Source organism: Mirounga leonina, unplaced genomic scaffold, assembly GCF_011800145.1.
Source record: "Mirounga leonina isolate KUSES-001 unplaced genomic scaffold, KU_Mleo_1.0 Mir_53, whole genome shotgun sequence".
NCBI lineage: Eukaryota > Metazoa > Chordata > Mammalia > Carnivora > Phocidae > Mirounga > Mirounga leonina.
In genome coordinates, this window is record NW_023270807.1 from 83,873,067 (window position 1) to 83,896,298 (window position 23,232).

A 23,232-nucleotide genomic window follows, 5' to 3' on the forward strand; every position below is an offset into this window, starting at 1 on the left:
GGCGGCTGCCAAGCGCTGCGGCCCAGAGGTGGGCGCGAGGCGGAGGCACCCCCCGCGGCCACCGCCCCCCGCCCCGGCCGCGCGCCCCGGCCGCGCGCCCCCGGCCCCGCCCCGGTCTCCGCCTCCGCCTCGCGCCCACCTCTGGGCCGCAGCGCTTGGCAGCCGCCGCCACCGCCAGCCCAGACGCGCTGTCCGCTAGCGCCGCCGCCATGGAGCGCCCCGGAGCCGGTGAGCCCGGGCTGCCGAGCGGGCCGGGTGGGGCGGCCGGAGGCTCAGCGCTCAGCCTCGGGGAGGGCCGGGCCTCGCCGCCCCGCCGGCGTCCCCAGCGCGGGGAGCGCGGGGAGCGCGACCTCACGTCCTCCGCGCTCGGGGTCTCCTCTCCGTCAGTGCCGGCGGGACTCCGGGCCGCGCCGAGGAGCCTAGTGCAACCCGGCGTCCTCCGAGCTGCTTGGAACCCGGCGTTCCAGTGCGCGCGCTCTTGGTGTGGCGGGAGGCGAGGGGTGCAGACCTGCCCCGAGTTTCACTTTTGCTTCCCCCTTTCTGATCTTGTGACCTTCAGTTCCAATTTCAAGCTCCCCCCCCATGGTGTTTGTGTGGTCAGTGAAACCCAGAAAAGTCTCGGTTTTCGTTGTCTATCCCAGACCTTAAAGGTCTGAGCCACCGCGCTGTTTCATTTAGGATTTTATGCTAGGTGTGGAAATGACCTCTTTTAAACTGGCGCCAAATCTGTAGTAGGGTCCAGAATTCATTTCCAGCTTAGGTCAGCATTATTGTGAACGGAACTTGGTGGGTGGAGCTAGTGAGGGGTTGGACTTGGGGTGAAAGAGACCAAAAACCAATTAGAGAAAAGACGCTCATCTGCGAGACACTTTTTGTAGTATAAACGCATAAAAAGAGAAAGAGCCTCAAAATGTTAAAATGTGTTACATGATAGCCGTTAACGAATAGAAATAGGTGTACAATCATTATGGGAAGGAATGATTAAGACTCGTGGGTGGGTGCGGAGGGCGTAGAGAGTGGGTGGGGGATTATCAGGGAGAAAGGAGACCCACACCCTGGCTCTGTGCTTCATGTGTGGCCTTGAAGTTCAGGATACTGGTGGCATTATCTGGGTCTTTTTCCTTACTCATACTGGGTTGGCAAAGCTTAAGATGTTTTTGGAGTTTACTGTCTCCCTATGTTCCTTTTCACCCAGTATTAAGTCCATTTCTTTCTAGTAGTGGATTGTATTTTTGTTCTCTTTTTATGAGGAGGAAACCAAAGCTGACTTGTTGATTATCACACAGCTCAACACTTATCTGGATGTAAGATGCTGCTATTTTTAGTGGCTAGGCCCTCACTAGCATGGACGGCAGTGACCCTTTCCATTGGTTCTTGGGGAGCATACCTCCCAGATATACCTAGTAGAGTGAACAGAAGAGTCTTGCTTAATGAAGTCACATTTTATTATCCAAATAGGAAGCTTGCATTTTGTGTGACAGAAAGCAAAACTGTCCTTTTTTCGTCTGTTGGCCTGTCTTTAAAGTCATTTGCTGAAGTGCACATATATCTTAATGTACGGTTTTATAATATATTTTAAATGCATTAATTCTTTTTATAAAAGTAATATTCTATTTAAAATATTGGAATAGGGGCGCCTGGGTGGCTCAGTCGTTAAGCGTCTGCCTTTGGCTCAGGTCATGATCCCAGGGTCCTGGGATCAAGCCCCACATAGGGCTCTCTGCTCAGCGGGAAGCCTGCTTCTCCCTCTCCCACTCTCCCTGCTTGTGTTCCCTCTCTCGCTGTGTCTCTCTGTCAAATAAATAAATAAATAAAATATTGGAATAACAGAATGAGGAAGAATACAAATATTTTGAGTACAGCTAGGTCAGCGTTAGAAATAATTTATATCCTTTAGACTTTGTCTATATAATTGTAATGACAGAAGATATGCAATGTTGTATTTGCTTTTTAAAAAGTCAGTATTTGTTATAAACTTTTTTCGGTTGTTGCAGTCTTTATAGCCATTATTTGTAGTTGTCATTAGAGTGAATATGCTTCATTTGTTTCTCTGTTACTGGGCATTTAAGTTGTTCCACTTTCCTTTAAACAAAGCTGTGGTGAGTCTGGGTCAGCATATGTGATAGATACAGATATGTTAGTAAGAAGAACATTTTCATAGCTTCAGAGTGTTTTCTGAAAGCATTCCCTCACTTTACAGCTCCATAAACTACGGATGTTGAGAGGCAGTGGGGTGTGTGGCCAGAAAAAGAAGTTTTGACAGTAGAGTGACAGGATTCAAATTCCAACCCCAAACTTTGCTGTAACCTCGGGCAAGTTACTTAATTGGCTAGTCTGTAAAATCAGTAAGTTAATAGTACCTCCCTGATAGCATGGTTGTATGGATTAAATGAGTCATTATCTATACCGTGCTTCCAGCTCTGCCTACTGTTACTACATACTTAAGTGTTAGCTGTCGTTTTATTTGGATTTGTGCAAAAGATAGAATTTTATTTTGACTCTAGTTAGACCACATTTTTAGTACTCAAAATGACCATTTTATGGTTTAAATGCTTTATTTAAGAGTCCGTTATTTTAAGGCAGTTTTTCAAAAGCAACATACTTCCAGCTTCTGTAGAAAGAAAGTGCAGTTACGCTGGATGTCTTTCAATCCCGTCTGTCACCTTCGCCCAAACAGTGGAGCTTAGAGAACTGGAGGAAGGCTTCCAGATTTGAACTCTGTTGAGAAACATTGTGCTAGAGAATGACCAGCAATTTTTGAAGAGTGATTTGGGAGTGGCATTCTCTTTTTTCTGAGTTAATAATTCATACCTACAAAATTGTTTCTATTATTCTGTAGTTTCATGGGACAAAGTTTGTATTTCAAGTTCTAGACTGTTGATTTTGACGTAACATTGCATTCAAGAGTTTATATATGTTTTATTTGACAAGATGGAGAATGATACTGAGCAAGTACTAATATCCTTCACCTTTTATTTTTATGTCAAATGGGATAATAGTACCTTTCCTTCATCATCCTGTGAAAATGAGAATCTGTGATGTGCTGAAGCTGCCATTTAAACACCAGGAATGAGTTTTCTTGGGCATTGGCATAGCTGTACTACAATGTAACTTGAGTGATTATTAACCACTCTCAAATGTGTGCTTACCTGCATCCAGTCATGCAGTACAAATGTATTGATCACCAGCTGTGAGCTGAACACTGTACTAGGCATTGAGGAATCAAATGAAGATAAGACGTGGCACTTAAGGAACTTAGACTAGGGAGGCCGTACTTATCGATGGGGGTGTAATTATGAAAAGTGCCCCCTTTCACTTTCACAGGTGTCCCAGTTTGGGTGGTAGATTATATGATCGCTGTAACTTAGTGTCTGATGGAGAAGACTGACAAATGGACGCCTGCATGTATTTGTCCTGTGACTGGAGGAAGCACTAGGTCCTGGGAAGGAGATGGGATTGCCTAACTCAGCCCTGAGCTGGGAATCAGGAAAGTTTTCCCTAACAGGAAGCATCTGATCTGAGTTTTTACTTTTAAGTTGATTATTCTCAACTCTTAACATAATCTCTTGGTCTGGTGAAGATTGAAGTTCAGAAGAAATGAAGGGGGATCTTTGGGAGCAGTGGTTTTCTGACTTCCATTGCACATTAGAATCACCCTGCGAGGCTTCGAGAAAATACCCACAGCTACTCTGATGTCCAGAGATTCCAATTTGATAGGCCTGGAGTGGGACCCAGACACTGGTAATTTTAAAAAGCTCCAGGTGATTCTAAAGTGCAGCCAGGATTTAGAGATTTTTAACCAGGACAACGATGTCATCTAGAAGAGGAGATAGTAGTGGGGCCTGGAGAGTTCCTATGAATTGCCTGGGATCACACAGTTGGTGAGGTGGCAGCACACAACACTGGAATATCTGCCTCCTAATTTCTGGTACCAAACCCTTTCTCTTATAAGGCCAGCTTGCCTTGCATCATTATCCAAATGCCACTGTTGTCACCAGTGACCATTGTCCCTTCCTGATTCTGCTTTTGGTATAGCCAGAGTGATCCACAGAGCACTTGTTCTCTAACTGTTGGTTAATGGAGCTCAAGATAAACTAAAAGTATTTCAATAACTTTTTTCATTTAAAAAATGGCAAGATTTAATTCATCATGCCGTTCAAGTCTTCCTTTTGCCTTCACAGTATGTGGTTAGAGCACAGAAGTCAGCCTCTTAGGCCATTCCGCGTATTGCCAGGAATCCAGTATGTTTCTGAGGGGCACAGGGACTTGAGAGCTACAATTGAAATGCCAGTGTTAATGGGCCAATTTCATATCACTGAGTTCTTTTTTTCCTCCCAGCTTTATTGAGATGTAATTGACAAATAAAACTGTATATATGTAAAGTGTACAGTGTGATGATTTTTTATAAGTATATATTATGAGATGATTGCCACAGTCAAGTTAATTAACATCCATCACCTCACATAGTTACTTTTTTTTTTTTTTGGTGAGAATGCTGAAGGTCTACTTTCTCAGCACATTTCAGGTATATAGTACAGTATTAATTACGGTAACCATGCTGTACATTAGATCTTCAGAACTTAGCAATAAGTTCTTAGATTAAGAATACAATAGAGAAAAACCAAAGTTGGGTTTATTTCATTTTGTTCTGATTTTCATTCGGCTCTGTGCATATTTAACTGCCCAAATACTCTTTGTTGCTACCTTTTCAAGTGTAGGCTTCATGGTCAGTGATGATTCTTTATGTGGCCAAAGGTACAAGATATGTATTGATGTATTTTGTTTAGGTATAAACTGCATTTATATTTTTCAGTGCAGACATAAAAATAGAGAGGAAACATTTACTTGTTTTCACATATTTCAAATAGTTGTAAGTCTGTGATTAGGCTCATAGTAAATTAATATTGAACACTGTTTGCCAGACACTCATACTTGATAAATAAATAGTATCATTATTAAGAATGTACTATTACTTTTTTTCTTTGTTTTGGTATCAAACATGACTATATATAAATCTTTTTGTTGTATTTTTTTGGCTTTTTTTTTTAAATATTTTATTCATTTATTTATTTGAGAAAGAGAATGACAGAGAGAGAGAGAGAGAGAGGACATGAGATGGGGGAGGGTCAGAGGGAGAAGCAGGCTCCCCGCCGAGCAGGGAGCCCGATGCGGGACTCGATGCGGGACTCGATCCAGGGACTCCAGGATCCTGACCTGAGCCAAAGGCAGTCGCTTAACCAACTGAGCCACCCAGGCACCCCTATTTTTTTTTGCTTTTATCTAGAAAATGTGCGTGTGCATGTGTGTGGTGTGCATGTGTGTGGTGTGTGTGAGAATAGAGATCACTCAAATTGCAATAAAAATTTAGATTTTTTGGTATACATGTTTACTATTACTTTTCATGATAGTTGTTTTATGTTGTAAGCCATCTTCTTAATGGAATGTGGTTTATGTATTATATTTGGAAATAGAGGGTTACAACAACAGAAAGAATTAAATGACTTCATTAATATCTTTAATGGTAAATTAGTCTTTAGTAAATACATAGGGTAAAAATTATACAATTACCCCAAGATTTTGTTCAGTCCTAGTTCAGACAACATTTGTGTTCTGTCAATAAAAGCATGGAAAATAATGGTACTGGGACGACCACCTACTGATACATTTAGCAATTTTATCAGTTTGAACAGACACCCTCTTTCCCTTAACCTCCACCCAAGGTATATGATTGTTCCACCCAGAACTAGAAAACAGAGACCAAATGTGAAATGTGGCTTTAATATTAACAAATGTCTTTAATATTAGCAAATAGTTCAGGGCTGTCAGGAGAACTATAAAATCTTTTGCTTTTTAATCATTGAATTTCTAGGAAAGCATATTCAGAACCATGCATATTTGGAGCTATGAATTTCCAATGTTAATAGAATAATGGAGAGAAAAAATTTAAAAGTCTTTATTGAAAAAAATAAAGGTCAGAACTTGTACAAATGAAAACACGTACATGATATTGTTAAAAATGTGAAGGAGACTGACAGAACTTTGTTGATTTGTTTTCAAAAGTATGTGGAAAAAATGTAGTTTTAGAGTTAAGAAAATAGCTATAAAAGATCTTAGGGATTGTTGATTAACTCAGTGTTCATCTAACCCCAAGTTGAATACTGTGCTTCAGAAAATTATTAAAGCTGTTTTACATAAAAGTGCATTTGTAGAAATGTAGAATATGGTATAAATAATGTTTATATAGCTTTACAATATATTGGAATACAAGTATCATTTCTCAACAGATGTTAATTTATATTGAATTTGGTTGACTTGTTTTAGTTTAGGATATAATTTTAAAAAATAAGTTAAATAATACATTTTTCTTTTTGATAAAGGAGGAATACATTCCAGTGAGTGTGAAAATGTATCAAGAGAAAAAGAAACGTCAGAAGAATTTGAAGCTAATGCTATGGATTCTCTGATAGACATGCCATTTGCCACTATAGATATTAAAGATTGTGGAAGTAAGTACTGAAAATGAGACAGATTTGCCTATTATCCAGGTTACTTGTGAATAGAAACAGGGAAAAACACCAATGTATTCTACAAATGTTTATTGACTATATACTCTGTGCCACTTACTTTGCAGTCTTATGAAGAACCTTGCTATGATTTGATATAGTTTTATCTTGAATGGGGTTCTATAACTGGGGGATCCATAAGAAATTAGTTTGGTCTTCCCCAGTGTGGAGTGCTGCCTTGCAAGGAACATCCCACCAGTCCCACTCCTGCCTCCATGGATCTAGACTCTGTCTTTTTGGGGTCCTCATTTACTCTCAGTGTTTAGCTTGCATTTTGAGCAATGAAGCCTGGTGGTAGTTTGAAAAAAAAAATTAGTTCCATCTCTTCATCTAAGAAAAAGATGAGACTCAGAGAAGTTAATTAGCTAAATTCACATAATTGAAAAGACTATTTAGGGGCACCTGGGTGGCTCGGTTGAGTGTCAAACTCTTGGTTTTGGCTCAGGTCATGATCCCATGGTTGTGGGATCAAGCCTCCCTTTGGGCTCTGCTCTTGGTGGAATCTGCTTGAGATTCTGTCTCTCCCTCTCCATCTGCCCTTCCCCCCCTTTTTTGTGCGTGTGCTCTCTCTCTCAAATAAATAAATCTTTTTTTTTTTTTTAAGAAAAGAATTACCTACAGAATCTGTGATTTCTGATTCTTTAGTCCTTTCTTTGAACAGCTATAATCTCATGAGATGAATGCTGTACATGATGCTGTGGGCTTACATGGGGTGAGGCTGTATCAGAGAGGCATGTAGCCTGGATGTGGGGGTAGTGGGTGTCCTGGAAGGCCTTCGTGGGGGTTTGATAGGAGTGAATGCCTGGTGGATAAGTATGAGCTCTCCAAGGTTCTTTCCTCTATACTAACTGTCCTGGTACTTAACTGATCCTCTGGATTTTCTATGGAGTGATGGACAAGTACAGATTCCTCTTTTATTTTGAGCAAATAAAATGAATATATCTAAAAAATGCAGTCACTTCTTTCTGATTTCATCACTTTCTCTAACTTGGGTATAAAATAAAGAAGAATTTTCCTGAATAACCGTGCCTACATGCCTGTGATGGGCATCTCCCATCCACCCTTCCTGCCCCTGAGCCCCATTCTAATCTGAATCATTCCCATTGGAGTGCTCTAAAACTTGTTCACTGTGCCAGCTCTAGGGACTTGGGACTTAACACACCTGACACAGAGCTTATCTGTTTGAATAAACAGCTTCTACTTGGGACTGACAGTGAACTACTGCAAGAATCCCAGAGAGCAAACACTATTTCCGAAGCTGCTGTATTTTATCTCCACTGGTGGGGAGAAACAATGGCCACTGGGACCAGAAAGAAGGAAGAGGATGTGTTTGTGGCTCTGCACTCCATTCTTGCTCTGAATGGTCTAGCTCCTTCTTCAAAGGATGGGCATTGGGAAGATTGGCCAGTCGTTTATACAAGAAGATCTTTTCTCTGTGGTATAGGTTATATTTATTACTAAAGAGGTGTTGTCTGTGTAAGTTAGGAGCTCAGGTCAGTCCGCACAAATCCATTTTTAGCTGTATAGCGTTGTACTACTTTTCAGTAGTTCAGTCTTTGTGAATAAGAGGTCTTTGTGGATTAGTTTAGACTCCAAACCACCAAGTACCATATTATTTTTGTGGGAAGATAGATTTCAAATTCTGAGCTCCACTTTACACACAGTCAGTGTGGTATGAGAAAAACAGAAAACTTGTGTTCTGAGTTTTGGTTATTTCATTTTCTACTTGTGTAACCTTGGACACTTAAACTGTATGAGCTGGGCTTTTCAACTGTGAACTGTGGTTAAGTTCCTCTTGTTTACCTCACAGTGTTGCTGTACACATCAGAGTAGGTAATGTGTGTAAGAGGGCAATTAAAATGTTAAACAATGCGGGGCGCCTGGGTGGCTCAGGTCATGATCCTGGAGTCCCGGGATCGAGTCCTGCATCGGGCTCCCTGCTCAGCGGGGAGTCTGCTTCTCCCTCTGACCCTCCCAACCCTCCCCCCTCTCATGTGCTCTCTCTCTCGGTCTCTCTCTCTCAAATAAATAAATAAAAAATCTTAAAAAAAAAATAAAATAAAATGTTAAACAATGCACAAATGCTATTTACAAAAGCTTTGAAACATATCCCTCAGTTATTTGGGGGCAACTTGTTCTCCTTTTTATAATAGCATTTACTAAGACACTAGAAACAAATACTAAAATTCTTTGCAAACTTGAAATTACTCGTTTTTGTGAAAGGAGATTTTTATAGAAATGCACAGAAACTGGGAGTTTTGTTGTCAACTCTTAAGATAGACGGGGTAATAGTGTTTGTATCCAAAACACAGGAAAACTGGTTTGTGGCTTGAATGGACTTAATGTGGCTTTCTCTTACATTTAGTAACATGGAAATTTAATCAATTTACTGGACTGTGGTAGACAACAACGTTAAAATTCTCAAGTTGCTGGTTGTTGCCTTTGGTTCTTTCAGTTTCCTTTGGTGGGTGGAAATTGTGAGTTTACTGCCAAGAAATTCTTGCTGATAGAAACTCTGGCAGAGCGATGAGGAAAGTACTGCTAACAAGAACATCGTGGGAAGGAGAATCCTTGCCAGTAAGAAAACTCCTCCCCAAATGCTTGGTTCAGAGTGTCTTCATTGCCAACTGTGGTACCTTTAGTGTGGGTGCTGTCATGATTAGGTGTCTTGTGGTTTGGTTGGCTGAAATGGGTCTTTACGTTTTTTGTTAGTTTTGTTTTTGAGAAGAGACTGTTTTACTAGAATTATACGGTAGAATATAAAATGTATTCAGGGTGCCTGGCTGGCTCAGTTGGTTAAGCATCTGACTGACTCCTAATCTCAGCTCAGGTCTTGATCTCAGGGTCACGAGTTCAAGCCCCACATTGGGCTCCATGCCCAGTGTGGAGCCTACTTAAAAAGAAGAATATAAAATGTATTAGAATATTATGTTGAATTAAATATAAGTTGTATTAGAATTATATATACTATAATATAAATACACACATTGGAAATAAAATATCCAAATTTATGTGCGAAAGAAAATCTTTTAGAAATGTTGAAGAGCCACATGTTCTGGCTTTATAGGTTGAACATGTTCTGGGAGAAAATATAACATTAATGAGTTGTTGACCTGGGCCTGGATGGGTCTGTTCTTTTTACAAGGTGGAAGTGTCATATATAGAAACCCAGCAAATCATCTAGGGAATGCTTAGAGTTGCTGTTAGTCTTGCCTCTGAAAGTTGAACAAGAGTTTACAATGAAGAGTCATTCTGTTGCTGGTAGGAATAGCTTAGTGTACTTCCCATGGAGTATAAATCTGTGGAGAGCTTTAGTTTAATTGCCTCAGTTCTCTCGAGAGAATCATAGTTCGTAACTATCAAGCTACATTTAAATCAAGATTGAAAATAAAATATTTGAGTGTTGTTTTTTTTTCTTTATTCCTATGTCTTTCATAAGTGTGGAATTCAGGTCTTATATCAAAGTTATAAATCTTATTTTACCTCATACAGAATTCTAACCTTGTAATTATTAGAGATTTTAAAGATATGGGAGATTATTATTTTGTTACTTATTTATTAACTAATACCATTAAGTTGTATTTTTTTAAAAAGTACTTTAACTCTTAAGTATTTTAAAATATCAAATGAAACCTGCCTTTCCCTAAAAGATTTTTTTTTAATAGAAAAATGTATCAAATAAAGATTGAATGTCAATATCTGGTACAGTAAGTGATTATCCTGAGTGAATTTTAACTTATTTTTTTTTAAAGATTTAATTTTTTGAGAGAGAGAGTGCACATGTACGAGTGGGGGAAGGGCAGAGGGAGAGGGAGAGGGAGAGAGAGAATCCCAAGCAGACTCCCTACTGAGCATGATGCCTGATGCAGGGCTTGATCTTGCAACCTTGAGATCGTAACTTGAGTCTTGAAATCAAGAATTGAATGCTTAACCTGCTGAGCCACCCAGGTGCCCCTGCTTTTTTTTTTTTTTTTTTAAGGAATCTCTACACCCAGCATGGGACTTGAACCCACGACTCCTGAGATCAAGAGTTGCATGCTCTACTGACTGAGCCAGCCAGGCACCCCTCCTGAATCAATTTTTAAAAAGGATGAAGTAGGGGCGCCCAGCTGGCTCAGTCAGAAGAGCATGTGACTCTTGATCTCAGGGTCATGGGTTTCAGCCCTATGTTGGGTGTACAGATTACTAAAAAAATAAACTTAAAAAAAAAGGTAAATTACGTTCTGTGTCATCTCTGATTGGGGAAGCATGGAGTACATATTCCAGATTTTTATGAAGGGGCTTAAGGCAAATATTTGTCTCAGTACAAAGGTTTTACATCTTTTTCCTTTAAACACACACACACACACAAACACACACAAAAAAACAAATAAGAAATTGGAAAAGCCCAGTGAATATATTAATTCATTCAACACACATTTATTAAGTGCCTGCTGTGTAACAGGTACTATTGGTGCTGGGTAAAGGATATAGAAGATAAAATTCAGTTAGTACATAAATATATGGAGAGTTATCCAACCTCAGAAGTATAAAGGATGCATGTTAAAATATGATTGTAACTTACCAGATTGGCAATATCTTTTCAAAATAATACTCAGTGATTTTAATGTCATGTCTACATTGCTTATGACAGTGTACTTTGTAAGTCCTTTTAGAATGGAGTTTGTTGGGGTCTCAAGCAGTGTTCAGACTCAGGGATTCCCAACGTAAGGACATAGTCTTACTTGCAGAAAAAAAAATTATTCATCAATATATGTGTCACAACATCTTTTAAATAGTAAAAATATTGGAAAACCCCCCAAATGTCCAAGATTAGGGAGTGAGTGAGTAAGTTAGACTAGTGCCTTAAATTACATGTTATGAAAAGAGTTTTTCTGAAAACTATCTTACAAGAAATATTTCCTACCTAAAATGCAAAGTGAAAAAGTATGGGGGAAAAAAGTATGGGTGTTTGTGTACAATTGTATAAATACTTTATGTGACCTGTCCCCAGAATTCATAGTGGTTGTGTTAAGATAGTGGGTTCATGAGTAATTTTTTGGTTCCTTTGTCTAATCTTCAAATTTTGTGAGTGTTTTTTATTCTTTTTATGAAAAAATACAATTAGCCAAACTGTGGAAAGAGCCCAAATGTCCATTGACTGATACGTGGATAAAGAAGATGTGATGTGTATATATATATATACATATACATGTATACATATACATATAAACACACACACACAATGGAATATTACTCAACCATCAAAAAGAATGAAGTCTTGCCATTTGTAACAATGTGGATAGAGCTAGAGTGTATTATGCTAGGTGAAATAAGCCAGAGAAAGATGAATATCATATGATTCCACTCATATGTGGGATTTAAGAAGCAAAACAGATGAACATATGGGAGGGGAAAAAAGAGAGGGAGGCAAATCATAAAAGAGACTCTTTTTTTAAGATTTTATTTACTTGAGAGAGAGAGAGAGCACACAAGCAGGAGGAGGGGCAGAGGGACAAGCAGACTCCCTGCTGAGTGGGGAGCCCAACGTGGGGCTCAGTCCCAGGACCCTGAGATCATGACCTGAGCTGACACTGAGTCAGACGTTTTAACTGACTGAGCTACCCAGGTGCCCCAGAGACTCTTAACTATGGAGAACAAACTGAGGGATGATGAAGGGAGGTGGGTGGGGGATGGGCTAGATGAGTGATGGGTATTAAGAAGGGTACCTGTTATGATGAGCACTGGGTGTTGTATGTAAGTGATGAACCACTGAATCCTATTCCAGAAACCAATATTGCACTGTATGTTAACTAACTAGTTAAATAAATAAAAATTTGAAAAAAATGGAAAAGAAAAAATACAGTTAGAATTTGTAAATGTGCTTAAAAACTTGCTTTTAAAGATGTAAGCTTCATTGACTCAGTAAATAGAGAGCTGGATAAACTTATTCCTCTTTGATCCTGTCCACTAATGTTACTCCTGCACTTCCTAATAGTGTTAAACTGTGGTGGTTACAGCTACGGCTGTGGGGTCAGACTGTCAGGGTTTTACACTTTCTCTTAAAAAGTTTTTTTTGGGGTCATCTGACTGGATCAGTTGGAAGAGCATATAACCCTTGATCTCAGGGTTGTGAGTTCAAGCCCCAAATTGGGTGTAGAGCTTACTTAAATAAATAAGTAGACTTAAACGCTTTTTTTGGAAGTATAATTAACATACACCATTATATTACTTTCATGTATACAACATACTGATTTAACAATTCTCTATATTATTCTTTGCTCATCATAGTACATGTAGTCATCATCTGTCACCATACAACATAATTACGATATTTTGACTCTATTCCCTGTGCTGTACTTTTCAACTCCATGACTTATTTATTTTATAACTGGGAGTTTGTACTTCTTAATCCCCTTTACCTATTTCACCCATCCTCCCCTCCCCTCTGGCAAGTTTGTTTGTTCTCTGTATTTAAGAATCTGTTTTCCCTTTGTTTCTTTGTTCATTTGTTTTTTTACATTACACATGTAAGTAAAATCATCTGATATTTGTCTTTCTCTGTCTGACTTATTCACTTAGCATAATATCTTCTAGGTCCATCCACATTGTCACACATGGCTTCTTTTATATGGCTGAGTAACATTCCATCGTGTATATATACTACATCTTCTTTATCCATTCAAGTATCCATGGACATTTGGGTAGTTTTCATATCTTTGCTATTGTAAATAATGCTGCAATAAACATAGGGTGCATATATTTTTCAAATTAGCATTTTCATTTTCTTTGGATAAACACCCTCTAGTGGATAAACACCCTTTATTCTTTTGCATGTGGATCATATGGTATTTCTATTTTTAAGTTTTTAAGGAACCTCCAAACTCTTTTCCACAATGGTTGCACCAGTCTACATTCCTACCAACAGCGCATGAGGGATCCTTTTTCTCACATCCTTGCCAACACTTATTTTTTTGTCATTTTGATTCTAGCCCTTCTGACAGGTGTGAGGTGATTATCTCATTGTGGTTTTGATCTGCAATTTCCTGATGATTAGTGATGATGAGCATTTTTTCATGTCTGTTGGTCACCTGTATGTCTTTGGAAAAATGTCTCTTCAGGTCCTCTGCCCATGTTTTAATTTTTTTTTTTTTTTTGGTGTTGATTTGTACAAGTTCATTGTATATTTTGGGTATTAGCCCCTTACTGGATATATCTTTTGTGAATATATTCTCCCATTCAGTGGATTGCTTTTTTCATTTGTTGATGGTTTCCTTTGCTGTACAAAAGTTTTTTATTTTGGTGTGATCCCAATAGTTTATTTTTGCTTTTGATTCCCTTGCCTGAGGAGGCATCTAGAAAAATGTTGCTAAAGCCAATGTCAAAGTGATTACTGCCCGTGTTTTCTTTTAGTTTTATGGTTTCAGGTCTCACATTTAGGTCTTTAGTCCAGTTGAGTTTATTTTTGTGTGTGGTGTAAGAAAGTGGTCCAGTTTCATTCTTTTGCGTGTAGCTGTCCAGTGTTCCAGCACCATGCTTCTTCACTTTCTTTTTATAGATTTTTTTTTTAAGATTATTTATTTATTTATTTGACAGAGAGAGAGAGAGACAGCGAGAGAGGGAACACAAGCAGGGGGAGTGGGAGAGGGAGAAGCAGGCTTCCTGCGGAGCAGGGAGCCCAGTGTGGGGCTCGATCCCAGGACCCCGGGATCATGACCTGAGCCGAAGGCAGACGCTTAACGACTGAGCCACCCAGGTGCCCCGCTTCTTCACTTTCTTATTGTGTCCTTTGAGCAAATGTCTAGGCTCAATTTCATTATCTATAAAATTGGCATAATAATTGTAGCTGTTTCAGGAGTTGGGAGGATTTAACTTATTAATACATGTAAAGTTTCATCAATCTCACCAAAATTTTTTGCCTAAGTATACTTGCTAAATTAAATATTTAAACAAATTTTCATCCTGAGAGCAATATTTTATAATAATACTATTGTATGCTTTCAGCACATTGCTAACTGCTTTATATTTTCTTATTTAATCCTCAGAGAAAATGAGGGAGGTAAAATTTTTTAAAGAAAATTTTATCAATTTGTTAAAGATTACTCAATAAGGGGTAATAATGCTATGAAATGGAGAAGATAATATTGTAAGTCATAAATTCAGGAGTTTTAAGAATGATTACTTCAGGGGCGCCTGGGTGGCTCAGTCTGTTAAGTGACTGCCTTCAGGTCAGGTCCTGATCCCAGGGTCCTGGGTTTGAGCCCCGCATCGGGCTCCTTGCTCCGTGGGGAGCCTGCTTCTCCCTCTCCTACCCGTTTGTGCTTTCTCTCTCTCTCTCTGTCAAATAAATAAATAAAATCTTAAAAAAAAAAAAAGAATGATTACTTCAAAGATTTTGACTGCTTACAGAACAAGGAGAAAAGAGAAGATTTAACAAAACAAAGAATCTAGTTTGTTCCCAGCCTTTTGGCTAAGAGGAAATGTGAAAACAATCACCCAACAATAACAGATGGACTGCCTAATTAAAGTAATTTCTCCCATAATTCATTCTCTTGTAGTTTTTTTTGAAGGAATAAAACTTAAGGAAAAATTAGATAATTTGCATAAAATGACATGTGCTTTGGATAAAAAAAAATGCATGGATCAAAATTGTAGCTTTTATCGATAAGATGAGATTAATTAGAGCACATTGCAATGGTTACTGAAATCATTATGAAAATTAACAGTGTAATAAATTCAATTTATGAGATGAAGTTATGAGCTAAAATCCAGTGAAAGATCCAGGGCTCATGGCCAAAGTGTTCTCTGTTTTGCTTCTGTGATCACTGATATTTAATGCTTTTATTTGTAAACTAGATATTACATGAATACTGTTCATTATTGTTTTCATATAAATTAAAATTATACCAGCTGAGCCAGCCAGGCACCCCACAAAAGAAAATTTTAGATAATCCAATTGAAAAGAAAGTTAAATAGTTATGGATAAGATTAGAGAAAGCTAAGGGAATTTAGAAAAACCCTGTATGTCTTTGTTTTTACCAAGAGGTTTGTTTGTTTGTTTTTAAGAGGTTGTATTTGAATTGGGATTTTACACTATGTCATTCTCATGATACCAGAATTGTTTTTTTTAAATTAAATTAATTAATTAATTTGACAGAGAGAGAGTATAAGCAGGGAGAGGAGCAGAGGGAGAGGGAGAAGCAGGCTCCTCACTGAGCAGGGAGCCCAATGTGGGGCTCGATCCCGGGACCCAGTGATCATGACTTGAGCCAAAGGCAAAGGCTCAACAGACTGAGCCACCCAGGTGCCCCGATACCAGAACTGTTAAGAGTTTTTATATAATTCTAACTATTATCTTTCAAGATTATGGTTTTCCTTCTCTGGATGTCTGTAAAATGGACTTATGCAATGTTTGAAATGGCAAAAATAAGTCGCTACAGGAAGAACATTTTAGTTTTAAACAGATAAGGTATAAAACAACTTAAAATGCTAAAAGCCTCATGGTCTCCTAAATACCATGTTTTTAAGTCTGTTCATATTGAGTAAAATACAGCAGAAATGATTCAGTGTCTTAGTTCACACTAAGGATACATTTTACATTGCCACCCAATACCCATGTGTACGCAGAAACCTGGACATGGAGCAGTACTTATATCTGCCATAAACAATGTACTGACTATACTGCTTGTATTCTATCCTATTCTGCAGTATTCTTTTTTTTTTTTTTAAAGATTTTATTTATTTATTTGAGAGGGAGAGACTGAGAGAGAGAGCACATGAGAGGGGGGAGGGTCAGAGGGAGAAGCAGACTCCCCGCCGAGCAGGGAGCCCAATGCGGGACTCGATCCCGGGACTCCAGGATCATGACCTGAGCCAAAGGCAGTCGCCTAACCAACTGAGCCACCCAGGCGCCCCTATTCTGCAGTATTCTGTTCTGCATTCTAATACTCTTCTATTCTATTTATTCCATTTCATTCCCTTCCACCCCATTGCATTCCATTCCAGGTTTTAAAAAGTGCTTTTAGATTATCTTCTAAGTTGATTTCATAACCCACTTGTAGTTTGATACTAGCAGTTTGAAAAAAGAAAAACAGGGCGCCTGGGTGGCTCAGATGGTTAAGCGTCTGCCTTCGGCTCAGGTCATGATCCCAGGGTCCTGGGATCGAGTCCCGCATCGGGCTCTCTGCTCCTTGGGAGCCTGCTTCTCTCTCTGCCTCTATTCTGTCTCTCATGAATAAATAAATAAAATCTTAAAAAAAGAAAAAAAAAAGAAAAACAAGAAAAACTAGACTATAGGTTCAGGATTCTCTTTCTACTATATTAGTTTTGAAATGAACTAGAGGTGATAAAATCAGCTGTATTATTAATTTGGACACTCTTCTTCTTCATCTTCCTCTTCTTCAGGTTATTTATTTATTTATTTTAGTAATCTGTACACCCAACATGGGCCTTCAGCTCATGACCCCAAGATCAGGAGTCACATGCTCTTCTAACTCAGCTTGCCAGGCACCGCTGGACACCATTTTTTATCTAATTTCACCATGAAATGTCCTAATTGGTACAGGTGTTAAATTAGTACCTTTATCACAGATGAGAGAAAACTGTAACTAGAAGAGACTCTAGATAGAGATTATCTAGCTGTCCCACTCCTGTACCTGCCCCTAGTTTTTGTTTTTGTTTTTGTTTTTTAAAAAATACTTAATTATGGAAACTTTCAAGCGTATTCAAAAGTGGAATATTAGACCGAGCCTCATCTCTTTATCACCTCTTCCTCACTGGATTATTTTGAAGTATATTTCAGATAGATTTTATCTGTAAATACTTTAGTATGTGTCTTTAAAAGATAAGGAATTTTAAAAAAAAGTATATCCAAAATATCCATCCCGTGACAAAAAATAAGAGTAATTCCTAATGTCATCAAATATTCTGTCAGTATTCACATTTCTCTGTGTCATAATTTTTTTAAAACTGTTTTGAATTAGGAACCAAAATCTATACATTTTATTTGATTGACAAATCTCTTCAGTATTTTTTTTTTTTCATCTATAGATCTCCCTTTGTGTGTGTGTTTGTGTGTGTGTGTGTGTGTGTGTGTTTATTGAAGAAATCAGGCTGTATTGATGTACCTATATTATGGTCATTTAATGTATTTCTCTGTCCTTTGTATTTCAGTAAACTGGTAGATTAAGGAATCTCGATTAAGTTTTGGAATATTGGCAAGAAAGCTGCAAAAATGCTATGAATTTCCTATTGTGTGACGTCAGGAGGCATATAATGTTTGGTTGTCTTGCCTTTTTGTGATGTTAAGATTTATCAGTGGCTTCCCATCTTGTCACTTGATGTACCCATTAAAATTCCCCATCAGCTTTCCATTTAATGGATCATCCATTGATAATCTTTGGGTTGATCCATTACTCTGTTGAGAGTTTCAAAATGATGATGTTTTAACTCTGCCTTTTTGAATTACTAGCTGAAAATTTCTATGAAGAAGAACTTTGCCTTAGTTTACTGTTTGATTCCCTGTATGACTCTTTGCTTATAAGGAAAAGCAGGATAAATGCTTGATTTTTTTTTTCTCTTTTATCACCAAGTTTGTAGATTAATAGTTCTTCAGACTAATCCAAAGGTGACCTGTGAATTTTGTTTTTAATTTTTCCTTTGAGTATCATAATGAACTGATGGATTTAAGCGTAGCTGATATATTTCACACCATTGAAGTTATTATTCTATATGATGCTGTAATTGTGCCGTCTTTGGCCAGTGAGGGGACTTTCAAATTGACATGGTGCCAGGAGTCTTTGAAGATCCAGGCTCTTCTGGTATATTTTATGCCTCAGACCTAGAATAAGCTCTTCTGTATGGATTGGCCAACTTTTTAAGTCTCAGATAGGGAAATGAAGTGATTTGATGGAAAGATGCTTGTTGGAAGACTTGTCTTTGGGTCTTTGCTCTTTTCACCATCTAGTGCTGCCTCTGCAGGGCTGAAACACACATTACTGGTTGCCTCACCAGCAGCTGTTCCCCATGCTTTTCCTTTCATAGATTACTTTCCCCACATAGGCATAGGTTGATAACTTCACTGTCCCAGCTTCCAGTGCTGCTTGGGGTTAACCCTGTGTCTGGATTTGGATAATTGGATATAATAGGAAGGATGCTGGGAACTTATTTAGAATTAGTTTGTGATTTTACCTTAAAAAGTGGGTGTTTTGCTTTAGAAATATTTTTCAGTGTTATCTTTAATTTTTTAAAAACTGCTCAAGATTGTTCTTCATTTTCCATAATCATAGAGAGTACAAGTGGTCTGGATGATGAAAAACAATGGGTAGTTCACACTTCATCTCCGTTTCTTTTTGGAGTCTTCTAAATGATGTTAGCAGATACACATTTATCTCCCTAATTCTGTTTGGCTCTGGGTAACATCTAATAATAGCTAATGATAGTGCTTAATTTGTACCAGGAAGTAGTCTAAGAGCTTTCATGTATTAACTCACTCAAAAAATGGCCCTGTGAGGTAGCTACTATTATTATTCTCAAATTATGGAGGAGGAAACTGAAGTAAAGAGAGTTCTTGTGACTAACTGAAGATGTCACAGCTAGTAAATGGGGCTGGGGACAGGATTCCAACCCACAAACTCTGATCCAGACTATATTAAAATTGGTTTCCATTTCTAGAGTACCAGTTTACTAAGAGCAGATGGAGGTGGGCTAGAAATGTATTCAGATGTGGCTTTAAAATATATATGGTACTTTATTAGCATATTTTGTGGCTTCTGTTTAAAATTAGTAGATTTAGGGGTGCCTGGGTGGCTCAGTCGTTAAGTGTCTGCCTTCAGCTCAGGTCATGATCCCAGGGTCCTGGGATCGAGCCCCACATCAGGCTCCCTGCTCTGCAGGAAGCCTACTTCTCCCTCTCCCACTCCCCCGCTTGTGTTCTCTCTCTTGCTGTGTCCCTCTCTCTCTGTCAAATAAATAAATAAAATCTTAAAAATAAAATAAAATAAAATAAAATAAAATAAGTAGATTTAGTTTGTTACTACAATCAAATGTAGGACTGTTTCTTAGATGTCTAAAATTACAAGCAGCTCGACAACATATTGATTTGATTTTCCATATTTAAAGAATTGCATGGGAAATAAAACCCAATGGCATCATATGAAGCAATTCAAATGATGCTCATGATACAGATGAGAATGCGGCAAACTTTTTCTTAGCAATAGAATTTATAAAGTTCTCACTAGCTTACATGTATACAAGAAGCTGATGATAATTTATATTTCAAACACATGTTCTCTGTGAAGATGTATCATTTTAATCATATTAATCATCAGGTATATTGTTGAGAAACATGGTAGTGAAGTGGATGCACAAACATACCAGATAATTTTGCCCTAACTCATAATGATATAGTTAGACTTATTACCCAGGTTACCTTGCTCTTAATTTACCCCTACCTTCTAGATGTCACAAGTGTATGTTACTCCTAGAGTATGTTACTCCTGTCTGTTTCTACAAACCTTTAGTTTTTAAGTTTTAAACATACTCTACTAATTTTCTTAGAAGTTAGCACTAAAATACTATTTGTGACATTTATTTAAACATTATTTACTCTTAATTTTTTTTATTTTTTAGAATTCTTTTTAAAGTTTATTTATTGTTAAGTAATCTCTACACTTAATGTGGGCCTTGAACTCATGATCCCAAGATCGAGTCACGTGCTTCTCTGACTGAGCCAGCCAGGTGCCCCTACTCTTAATATTTTAAAGAACAGTAGGGGTGCCTGACTGGATAAGTTGCTGGAGCATGTGACTCTTGATCTCAGGGTTGTAAGTTTAGCCCCCCATTGGGTGTAGAAATTACTTACAAATAAAAAAAAAATTTTTTTAAGAACAACAGAATAAGGAAAATTACTTCTGCCCTTTGGTTTTGCAGAACTTCAACAGAGAAGCAGTTTGATCCAGTAGAAAACATACCAGAAGGAGAAAGTTAAAAGGTCTAAATGCCAGATTTGACTCTGTGACATTGAACAGTTTTTAAAAGTTTTTCTGCGCTTCTGTTTCCTCATGTATAATGAGTTCAGGCTTGTGTAGGCACACGGGCAGTGTGCTGTTGGTTGAGCTCAGACTTCCCACAGTCCTTTCCAAGGCATTGTGTGTGTTGATCACTGGGGTCTCTTAGAGTTGATCCCAAAGATGGGAAAAAAAAAATTGTGTCATAGGAGAGAGGATGGTTGTTAGTTGCGCTTTAGATCGTGGGCCAAATCTGGCTAACTATCTGCTTTGTAAAGAAAGTTTTATTGGAACACAGCTATACCTATCCTCTGTGTTTGTCTACAGCCGACTTAGCCGACACCTAACCTAACTGCCCCCCCGAGGAACATAACCAATATCATGTTGACTAAGACCATATGATCTGCAAAGCCTAAAATATTTGCTCTGTGGTCCTTTACAGAATACTTTTCTAGCTCCTGCTTTAGATTTCAAAATGACTATTATGAATGATTGCTACTTATGTAGTGCTTGTTTCCTTTTTTTTTTTTGACTAAGTTATCTTTGTTTAAATACATCAGACATATTATTGTTTGACTTTTTCCCTCTAGTCACTGATGTACCTCACACAAATTTGGAGAGAAGTAAAGAAAATGAACGGATCAGTAAAGATCAAATAAAGAAGAGGAAAAAAAAGCAAAAAGATTATCAACCCAACTATTTCCTATCCATTCCGATCACCAACAAAGAGGTGCTTTTTTTTAATTGAAGTATATTTGACATGAAATGTTACATTGGTTTCAGTTCTACAGCATAGTGATTTGACGATCTATATTGTGCTATGCTCACTGTCACACAGATGGTGTAGCTTCCATCTGTCACCAAACAACGCTATCACAGTACCATTGACTATATTCCCTATGTTGTGCCTTTCATCCCCGTGACTTACTCATTCCATAACTAGAAGTCTGTATCTCCCACTCCCCTTCTCCCATTCTGCCCATCCCCCAGGCAGCCGTCAGTTCTTTGTATGTACGGATTTGTTTCTGCTTTTTTGTTTGTTTATTCATTTGTTTTGTTTTTTAGAGGTGTTATTTTTTTCTTTTCTTTTCTTTTTTTTTAAAGATTTTATTTATTTATTTGACAGAGAGAGACAGCGAGAGAGGGAACACAATCAGCGGGAGTGGGAAAGGGAGAAGCAGGCTTCCCGCTGAGCAGGGAGCCCGATGTGGGACTCGATCCCAGGACTCTGGGATCATGACCTGAGCCGAAGGCAGACGCTTAACGACTGAGCCACCCAGGCGCCTAAGAGGTGTTATTTTTTTTTTAAAAAAACTATTTTACTATAAAGTTTTATTTTAAATTAGATTTAAGATACATTAAATGCTTGTAAGCCCATTTGCTGTCAGCCCTTAAGTGTCTCTGGTGGCATTTTAGTTGGGCTATATAAGAAATAATCCTATTTAAACAATAGAATATATTTAAACAGTAATTTTGAGAAATACTATTTAAAAAACCATATTTAAATAATAATTTTGCAAAAGCCTTTTAAAAAGTGTTGCCAGATGGCATGTCAAGTTTGGTTCTCTCTAAGCATTTGCTCGCCACAACGGGGGAGCCTTTCAGAAGCAGAGAGTAGTGACCAGGTAGAAAAAGAGGATTCTGAAATCTCTGCTAGGAAAGTAAAGTGAGATTTCTTGCTGCTTAGTCCTGTGTAAGGCGATGATTATTGCAACACAGTTTCTTTAAAAATTACTCATTGTTGTGCTGATTTAATATTGCATGATAACTTGGGTAGAAATCTATTAAAAATCTGAAAAATTAATGTGGTATGAATAATAGGAAATGGGACCAGTCGATTGGCTCAAACTAAGAAACTCTTGTACGTAGCTGAGAGCTATAGTATCAGTATCTAATAAAACTGCTAGAGCGGTGAGGTAGGAAAGAACAGCTCACTTGGAAGATTGATTGTTTTCACATATTGGTGCAATTTGAGAGGCAGATCGGAATTTCTATTTGATTGTGGACTATGATCTCTTTTACTAGTGTTAAACAACAAAAATTCCGAGTAAATTTGAAGATCCAGTTGGCTTTATCGAACAAGTCATGAATTGGGCAATATCTCATGTGGCAGAGAGAAAAGTACTCCATCAGGCTGCAGAAAAGGAAAGGGTTTTAAAGGTAGAGAGGGAGAGGAAAGAAGGAAACTATTAGCAAAGAATCCATCGTTTTAGGTAAGGTCACCCTCCCATGGAAGGTGCTGACCAGGAAATTCCTTATGGACTGGTTATGTTCCTAGGGGGGCAGTTAGGTTAGGTGTTAAGTCTTGGGTGGGCTGACATGGGGCTTTTAACATGTGACTCCATTTTGGGTCTGTGGTTTTTTTTTTAACACTAGGCACATTTTGCATTTGTTTCTCCCCTTATTTAACTAGAATGTTTCTAGGGGATGCTAATGAATTTTTAAAGCAAAGGATTTAAAGCAAATGAAATTGAAATCAAATGAATAAATATCAAAAGAAAAAATAAATATTATTGATACATTCCAGGAAATTTCTAGTCTGTGAAATCACAGTTTAGCTGGGGAGAGAAGATACATAAAAAGAGAATTTCTATTACCTAGCAATACAAGGTTTTAGAATTTTATTTATTTATTTATTTATTTATTTATTTATTTATTTATTTATTTATTTATTTATTTATTTA

The 23,232-nt window shown here is 38.0% G+C and overlaps 1 protein-coding gene across 4 annotated transcripts in view; it reads left to right on the forward strand.

Annotated features, from left to right (window-relative positions):
* The window catches only part of AKAP7 (A-kinase anchoring protein 7), a 177,101-nt gene that overhangs the window by 31,415 nt on the left and 122,454 nt on the right, over nucleotides 1–23,232 (forward strand). For 2 of the 4 annotated variants that reach the window (XM_034990648.1, XM_034990649.1), the window contains 2 exons: nucleotides 6,378–6,506; nucleotides 21,139–21,278. In XM_034990648.1, the coding sequence (XP_034846539.1) occupies nucleotides 6,452–6,506; nucleotides 21,139–21,278 (195 nt within the window). In that variant the 5' untranslated portion in view covers nucleotides 6,378–6,451. Of the gene's footprint in view, nucleotides 1–114; nucleotides 229–6,377; nucleotides 6,507–21,138; nucleotides 21,279–23,232 lie in introns of those variants that run through there. The other 2 variants (XM_034990647.1, XM_034990646.1) reach the window with 2 other exon arrangements.